Source organism: Copadichromis virginalis, linkage group LG10 (genome assembly GCF_057382275.1).
Source record: "Copadichromis virginalis isolate Kocher_CV1m ecotype Utaka linkage group LG10, C_Virginalis_male_GT1.1, whole genome shotgun sequence".
In the NCBI taxonomy this organism is placed as follows: Eukaryota; Metazoa; Chordata; class Actinopteri; order Cichliformes; family Cichlidae; genus Copadichromis; species Copadichromis virginalis.
In genome coordinates this window covers 12296616-12305621 of record NC_140627.1, presented here as the reverse complement: position 1 = coordinate 12305621, position 9006 = coordinate 12296616, and the positions used below count along the sequence as shown (strand labels likewise).

General features: G+C 41.8%; 1 protein-coding gene across 6 annotated transcripts; it reads left to right on the top strand.

Annotated features, from left to right (window-relative positions):
- The first annotated feature begins 1632 nt into the window (after positions 1-1632).
- Positions 1633-8610, top strand: LOC146699913 (TELO2-interacting protein 1 homolog). Of its 6 annotated transcripts, XR_014922490.1 has the most exons (7): positions 1633-2239; positions 2387-2539; positions 2964-3131; positions 3297-3445; positions 3693-3923; positions 4006-4166; positions 4607-8610. XR_014922490.1 is itself a non-coding variant. In XM_085469846.1 (6 exons), exons 2-5 carry the CDS (start codon positions 2527-2529, stop codon positions 3908-3910), a joined length of 366 nt encoding a protein of 121 aa, XP_085325972.1. In that variant the 5' UTR covers positions 1633-2239; positions 2387-2526; the 3' UTR covers positions 3911-3923; positions 4006-8610. The 6 variants fall into 6 exon arrangements, 3 of the variants coding, with proteins under 3 accessions (XP_085325972.1, XP_085325973.1, XP_085325971.1); XR_014922489.1 differs by having other exon boundaries at positions 4006-8610; XM_085469846.1 differs by having other exon boundaries at positions 3875-3923; positions 4006-8610.
- Positions 8611-9006: the final 396 nt, after the last annotated feature.

Here is a 9006-nt window from a genome sequence, read left to right as displayed (position 1 = left end):
GATTCGAATGAAGTACCTGAAGTCTGGCTGGAATAAGAAGTGGTAATCTGTGTACTGTGCTAGTGATCTGCATAATTCACCTCATCTGTTTGGATGGCAGAAGTCGGCTAACTACACAGCTAATTTCATCAGGCTGCTAATGAAACATCTAAAATGATAGATGGTTAACTACACAACGGAAGTAACAGCATTACAATCACTTGATTTAATTACATTTTCCCCCCCAAACTTTTGATCCATATTAGCAAAGTACTGCAGCCATCTGAACCTTCTAGGTGTTACATGTTACAGTGTTCCACTCTGGCCAGCTTTGAAAATGGAAAACTGTTTGCGTGGTTTACTCGGTTCTGTAAATAAGGCTCCTTTCATTTGTGAGACTGTATTCCACAGCCAGTTGTCTTCTCTCCCCTTTGGTCCGCCCTTACAAGGTGAAGGTGCTGCCCACCCATGATACCAGCAAGGTGCGTGCAAGTGGATCCGGCCTTAACACCACTGGAGCGCCCACCTCTCTGCCAGTGAAGGTCACCATTGATGCCAAAGATGCAGGTGAGGGACTGCTGGCAGTGCAGATCACTGTGAGTGCATGAACGTGGACCACACAATAATGTATTCAAAGCATTGATATTTAGGTAACAGTTTTTGTTTTCTCCTGAAGGACCCAGAGGGGAAGCCCAAGAAGCAGATATCTGTGACAGCCATGATGGGACCTACCTGGTGTTTTATGTGCCAGACATGACTGACAGATACACCACTCTCATTAAGTACGGAGGAGACAAGATCCCTTATTCACCCTACTGAATCAGGGCTCTGCCCACCGGAGATGCCAGCAAGTGCACTGTCACTGAATGTTGTCCAGTGGCCAGGTAGGACTCACTTCCTTGGTTGCTTATACACTTTTAGTTTTCTTTGAAAACGGCCCTTTAAGTCACTTGATCCATGACTTGAGCGAGCACTCTCCATTTGTTCATTTCATAGTTATTGTAGAAAAGATAAGAAATGATGCTTTAGTCTTTTTGTAAATTATAGTCAAACATACAATAAACTGAGGTATTCCCTTTGGTTAACAGAGCAATCCGATAATAAAAGTGGACAAAGCACATCGAGTTGCCACAAATATCTTTGTATATTACGCAGTGGGGCAAAAAATGAGGTGACCAAATACTTCTTTTCCACCATAATTTGCAAATCAGTTCTTTAAAACTCGGACAAGTTAGAGGTATACCTATGATGAAAATGACAGGCCTCTCTCATATTTTTAAGTGGGAGAACGTGCACAATTGGTGGCTGACTAAATACTTTTTTGCCCCACTGTATTTGATCCTGTCTCCCTCAATACTATTTAATATCTAAATGCTTGATTCATCATATTATAACAAATGTGCTGTTGTAGCTACTGACAGTGAGTTTGATTCCATTTTTTCCATCTACCAAAGAGAAATAATATCTCTTAGTGGCAGGTGGATCACACGTTGATTCTAACACTTTGCATATGACTGGGTAGGATGAGCATTTTATAAGCGCTTGTGTGGTTTTTGTTTATTTAAGGAAATACATCAGTTTACCTTGTATTTTAAATTTGAGTGAAGATCCTAAATTGGCCCCCACTCTTCACTTTGAGAAAGGCTAATCTGTCTTATCCCCACATGAGCACAGTCAGATATAATACAGGCTTTCACTCAGGAGCAGGAAGGCTAAAGGCTGTTTAATGTTTGATCTAACTGTGTCAGACATTTGCGTTCTCACGTGCATGGACAATATCTTGAAAACTTCAGAGCTGCAGTGCATGTGTAAAAGTGGTTAGAAAGCAGTGCTTTAACACAGGTTTTGTCTCTTTGCGTAGCTGCTCGGTCCATCCAGACTCCCCTCGATATACAACAGTGATGCCAGCAACTCAAATACAAGCTCTCTCCAAGTGATTCCTTCATCATCAACATCTGCATCCATGATCCATTAGCTCAACAGCAACATCTGTCAGCTGTGCATCCAACTCGGGGGAATCGCCTGCTGTGCTCAGCCAGTGGGCCGCAATTTCTGTGCCTTGTTGATGGCCTCGCTGTATCCTGTGCTGGAGAAAGCTGGTGAGGAGACACTGCTGGTGAGCCAGGCGGCGCTGAGCTCCATGTAGGACATCAGTAAGGCCTGTGGATACACTTCCCTCAAGGAACTGATCAATGAGAACTCTGACTACCTGCTTAATGACATATCACTCAACCTTCAGAGGCTCAGCCAGCATCCACAGGTAGTTATGAGGTGTTTTTGTTTTTAGCCCAAAATGGACACAGAAATGAGTGCTGGAGGGTTTACCCGATTTCCTTCTTTGTCTGCTTAAGCCTGTGCGTCCCTGAGCTTTTACTGTATTTCATTGTAATCCTGTCTTGTTGGCCAGGCTCCACGGGTGTTGACAGTTATGTTGACTCACTCTGACTGCAGCCCGTGGTCGGGGACATCGTTCAGGATGTGCTGACGGCTCTGGATCTCAGCTACGAGCACACAGCTGCTCTTTTCTGCTCCGTGCTGCACGCGCTCATGAAGGCACTGGGTAAGATTTCAACAGTGATGTCAGCTTGAGTCTCACGTATACTGGGAGTCAAAGAGGATAAGGAAGAAAATGTGACTCAAGGCATTCTCTACCGCATTTTTCTGTGTTGCCTTTCAAAGTTTCTATCAATGAGTACATTTCAGGATATATAACTTTGCTTGTTATCAAATTATCAGTGTCTTTGGAAACATTTAATACATCGTGATGGTTTAAATGCTGAGTCGTTTTCTGTTGTAGAATTAATATTCATAATAATATTCATACAGAAGTTTTACAAGCCCTCACAGTAAAAATGTATAAATTAAATGTCACTAATGGGCTCTTTCCAAAAACATCATTGTCTGTGTCACACTGATTTTGATCAACTGACTTATTTTATTGTAACCAAGCCTATGTTCATATTGTTGTCTTGTTTTTCCTTTAGCGAGGTGGTTTCCTTCCACTTGTAGCGGGACCAGTAAGTCTGCCAGCTCCAGGCAAAGCTCCAGTGACCAGGAAGACCTCAGCATTGGCCAATTCCTGCTGATTTACTGCAAACAGAAAGAACTGGCAGAGAGCTTTGGAATAGAGGATGATGACACTGAAGACCGAGGTAATAGGTCTGTCTACGGGCCAGTGGAATATAAGCTATAGGTTGTAGTGGTGGTGAGATTAGATTCAGAGTGTAGAGGAGATGGATCATTGTAATTAAGAGTCATAGAAATCTGAACCTCACTGCTAAACTGGCGGTCTAACTGTACATGTGCTGCCATTGCAGAGGTCCCTCCCACTGAGTGTGAGGATGTGGAAGATATTGGTAGTCCTGATGTGAAAGCAGAGCTTCCCTCCCACCTCAGCATCACTAAGGATGTTACGGAGCGCTGCATTCATCTGCTGTCTGATCCCAGCCTCAGGCTCCGACTCAAGGTACTGTATCAGTAGTTTTATGTAGAGTCAACTTCACAGTGTCAGCAGGAAAAATAGTGATTTTAATCAACATTAATAGTAAACAGCAACCTGCTATTTAGGTTAGGGTGATGGATTTGAACATAGTGTGATGAAGCATGTTTTCTGCCCTTGCTGTACAATCAGAACATGGTATTGCATTAATAGAAGTCATTTGTGAAGGCAGTGATTTATTAGTCATGTTGTTTATTTTTCTTTTTGGTCCAAGAACGTTATGATGTGCACCAGGCGACATACAGATGTCAAACATGCCAGCAGCAGTGCAGCCCTGAGTTAAAGGACCTGATTAGGAGTGGATATTGGCCAGCATCTGTCAACATGTCTACTCTTTACACTTAGACCCTTGAGCTCTTTCCAGGAACTAAAAGTATTTTCTCCATGATTCTCCAGGGAAGCTTTTGCAAAACTGTTGGAGTGTGGTACTAAGTGTGGGGGAAGGGTGAGTGAAGTATTTCTTTGATATTGTTTTTCAATAAGCAGATGCAAATATTTATTTCTCTGTTATATTTCTGTACGTACAGACTGGGCGTGCCAACAGCGATGCAGTGCAGCACAGCTTTCTTGATGAGGAAGAGCAGCTGTGCTGTGATGTCAGCTTCAGCTGCCCAGCATGCTCACCTGAAATGTTGGCGCTTTCAGTTGATGGGAACAGAAAGCTATATCACTTTCAGCAAAACTAAAGGTGCTCATTGTTGATGTTATTTGTTTTTGTGTTTTTATGCATATGTTTCTATATACCTTCCATGGTTAGACTTTATTGTTTCTCCGATGTTGCTCTGATGACTGTGACTTTTTTGATGGTGTTTTTGTTGCTGAAGACAGCCAAGTGTCTGCATTTGTTGACTCTTTTTCTTTTTGGTTAATTTGACATAATAGTTTTTACTATAGTAACCAAATGTCTGTCTTCTGCAAAATGACTACTGTTAAATTAAACTAAATGGAAAATCTTGTCATTTACTTTATAATTCCTTGCTATTTTATTATATTTGTTACATGTCATAGACACTGGGAAGAGGCACCATGGGGATTCCCAGTGGACAGCAGCACGAGAGACTTCCAGGAAGTGGAGGTCGCTGTGTGTCGACATGGATTAATGTGTCTTTTGTGTCACTTTCACTTCAGGGACAGCAAACAGGTCACCGTGGTGTATTTCAGGAACGGTTACATGCCTGACAACTACACTTCTGAACAGGTCCAACTTTTGATTTGCACTCAGGATGATTACATCAAAGAGTTTAATTAAAAACACTAAAATGAAACCTGCAGACTTGCTTAAAGTGATTCGTATTCATGAGAAACTGGAACGTCATTATCATTGAGTTTATTTCTTTCCCTGCTTAGCAACACCAAGTCTAGCCCTGATTGGCTGATATAAGTGACAACAGACCTCTGTCGCTATGTCAGTTTGAATGGGTGATTAGAGACCAACACATGTTTGTTGCTGCTCCATGTTCTCTGCAACATTGTGTGTAGTTACTGCAGCTGTGTGTGCATTCTGCTGGCAGGAACAGGAAACAAGTGAAAGAAAACTGCCGAGCAGCCTGGAAGGAAAAGTTATCGGACATAACAAGTTAAAACAGTTTGCAAGTTTCAAGCCAAACTGCTGAATCTAGCGTCCAAGTTCTCCTTGATAGCGTGACTCTGTGTTGTTGTCCTTCATTCTTCTGTCTCTGTCTGTCAAATCTCAGCGGAATATAAACCAACTATTGTCACGCTCTGCTGGTTGGTGTGCTTGCAAGCAGAGAATTCATTGTCTGTTTTCAATTGCAGAGCTGGGATGCTCGTCGTCTGATGGAGCGCTCTCGAGCTGTGAAGTGTCCAGATATCAGGGCTTACCTGGCTGGTTCCAAGAAGGTTCAGCAAGTGCTCGCCAGACCTGGAGTCCTGGAGAGGTTCTTCCCAGACCAGCCTCAAGCTGTGCAGCAGATCCGAGCGGCATTCGCTGACCTCTACACTATACATGGGGAGAAAAAGGACACGATTTTTTCATTGTTTGGAAAATTTGGCATTAGATAATCCTCACCTGGGTTTTGCTGTCCAGTGTAGGCAATATCATTCACATTTTATTCCTGTGATTTATTTTCTGTGGTTGCGCTCGTCTACAGGGTCCAGAGATCTATAAAACAGTATCAATGGCCTTGCAGCAGCAGAACGGTTTGTCTCGAAGCCTCAGTGAGAAGGAGGTGGTACAGCGGGGGGACAAAAGCATCTTTAAAAATGTTGGCAATGCAGCAAATGCTGAAACTTCTGTTTGTTTCTCACCATTTGTTAAACTAGGGAAGCTTAAGCAGTGCATGGATCTGCACACACATGCAGCATTTTCTTGCATTCCATGTATGAGCTAGCCTCAGTCAAAACAGTGACGACACAAACATGACTGCCTGCTGTTTTGCATTACTGTGTATCTACTTTGATTCATAGATGCTGTACTGTGACTGAGATAATAGTGTATACGAGACACACTTGACAACAACATTGATTAAGATGTGAAAAAGCTACGGCTGACTAACCACCCTGCCTTACATCACTCTGGGCTAATACTGTAAAAAGCAATAATTAGTTTTCTTTGTAATATCAGATCATTTGTTTTGATAAATACATAGTTCAGTATCAGGGTTCACATGAGCTATTTTAGCAGTAATTTGACACCTCCACTATGATAGTATTTCGCTGTTAATCATATTAGCAAGGAAGCTAGGGTTTGTAATTCATTCTTAATTTAGCCACGCTGCATGAATTTGGATGATAACACTTTTGAAAATGGCAGTTTAATTTATTGGGCAATTATAAAATCGTATTTCTTAGGCTGGCTTTTAAGGAAGCCTGGGAAGAAAGATGGAGGTGGAAAGGATGTGCAAGCTATGGGACAAAGTTGCTGAGACTAGGTTAAAAAGAGGTGAGGATCAGTGAGCAGGAGTGTGGCTTCGTGGTGAAAAGAGCACAACAGATTCTCTGGAGAGAAGGTGAAGGAAAGTCAGCTGAAGCAAGACAGTTTGTGGAGTTTGTGCTGGACTGTATGTTATGCTGGGAGCCTGGGGATTAGTGGACTTTGATTCCAAGTTAATACTAGCTAGTGTTTCTCACTGGTCTTTGGGCGGTGGAGTAAAAGGGATTGGTTGGTGGCTGTTTCTAATGTTAGTCTTTTCTTTGTTTTCTTACAGGCAGGGTAAAGACATGGTGATAAATGAGTGTGTGGGCCATCTGCTGAGGACCAAGAGCTCAGGACACTCAGACGGGGGCGTCGCAGCAGGAGTCACCGTGCTCGACAATCCGCTGCTGTTCTGAGATGTCACACTCCTGCCTGCACATACAAACCACAGTGAAGTCAAAGTTCCACCTGCACCTCCACCTGTTCCTGTAACAGCATGAACACTGACAGAGGTGAGACAGCAGAAAAGTCTTTGTTTATTTTTGTAATAAGTTAAGGAATTAAGTTACGAACAGTGATTAAATAAATAGTTTCTTGCATTTTTGATTTAATGATTGTGTTTAGGATTATTTCAGAAACATGTTTAGAGGATCTTTGTAAGCCTGCATTTACTTTAAAAGAAGGGAAGCACTTCATTCTACAGAAAAGGTGACACATTACAGATGAGTTCATAAAAAGTGTCACTCACTCTTTCAAGGCTCTGTCACTTTTTCTTTTTTACTGGAACAGCATGGTAAAGTAGGTGTAGGGTGCCATCTTGTGGCAGTGTGTTGTTACTACAACATATGAAATCGTGTTTCTTCAGCGCCACCGAGCTGCTCTCTCAGTCACAAACTGAACCTGTTTTGTTTAGACAGATAAATCACTAAGTACAGTGAAGCTTTTGGTTTTGTAAAAGTGTTTCTTATTCAAAATGCATGTTGATTTTTACAAGGTTGAAGAGCAGTTAGCAGTGCATTCATGGACATCTTTAAACTATTAATTGAAGAATCTTTGGTCATGATGGCATGAACTAGAAATGTGAGCTCCAGGTGAGACTGCACTGAAGAACAAGTGTCCTTAAACTGCATCAACTGATGACTTCTTACAATTTTATTCTACTGTGTGTTTTTATCATTGAACGTTTATGTCTTTGTGTACACATACGAACACAAGCTACTGTAACTTAGAGAAGCTCAGCAATATATTATTAAGTACACAAACAGTTCCAGGTGCTGGACTGTTTGAAGACCCCACTTTGGATCATGTGAAGGACATTTCGTTTTTTGTTACAGGCATTGAAGGGTTAATGCTGTTAATTGCATAGTGCAGTGATAGATAACTTGGTAGAGCTGGTCCAGCTTGTGAACCAAAGAATAATATCTAGTATGTTGTGAATGAAAAAAATAAATGGTATGACTGTTCATTTACCGAACCCTAACCTGTGAGATCAGGCTCACATCTCTGATCATAGAAATGGGGAACTTTTCAGGAAATGTACTTCAAAAAATAAAAACAAGAGTAAGATGGGAAAGTCAGAAGGAAAGACACTTTCTCAATTGTGAGAAATTCTGTGAGAATTTTAGCTGGATTGTCTGTGGTATAACTGGCATGTAACAAGAGGAGTCACCCACTGCTGCCCATTACAAAGGAAGAGGTTTTAGGACTTCCAAACCATCTTCACTGTTCCCATCAGGAGGCATCCATTTCTTTGTTACACCCTATGCTTTGAGAAATACACTATTATCACACCACAGTGAGCCAGTTGCATGAACAAACTAGACGGAGAACTTGATTTGTACATGCGGTCTGTTCTGGGATCAGTGTGGTAGTTAACCCTCATTTAACACATTCCTCTCTGCTCGTCTAGCTTGCTCTAACTCACATTTATTTCTTTATTTTTTAACCTTATTTTGCACATTAACACATATCTATAGCAAGGACAGAGACACAGCCACATATGTTGAGTCCAGGATTGTATTTGAGCATCAGGAACAAATGATAAGAGCACATATCAGGAGTACACTGGATAGCTGTTTCTCAAAGGGTTTAATAGAAGGAAAGAAGTTAAAGGGACTACATATTCAAAGGTCCAATTTCTGATACTACCCTATGAAAATATTTGCTCTGTGTGCCCTGCTGCAGCTGCTACATTTGGCTCCAGATTCACTTTTTGGCTCCTACGCCTCTCGAGATGTGTTAATGTAGACAGGCATTAAAAAACTTTGGTCAACCAACCAGCAGTATGCCTGCTATGTCGTATGAAATGCGTGGAAGGAGAGGAACCGACTGTCTGTTACATATAGATAGAAAACAAAGCTCTGACGTGACCTCGGGTCAGCCAGCCTGACGGTCAGAGAAACGGAAACGTGCTGGATTGTGGATCTCTGAGCTGCACGTCAAAGATGCACCTATGCACAGATCAAATCTCAAAAGTGCAATGTACCTCATATACATGTTGATGCGAAGCGCCGCCAGAGCAAACTTTTCCACTTCATTTGCAGAGGTGTTTTTATTTTGGAATGTGTATTTATTGTTTGCAGTGTATGTGTGTGTGTATGTATATATTAGGGGTGCAACGATACTCGTATTGAACCGTTCGATACAGTGCTTT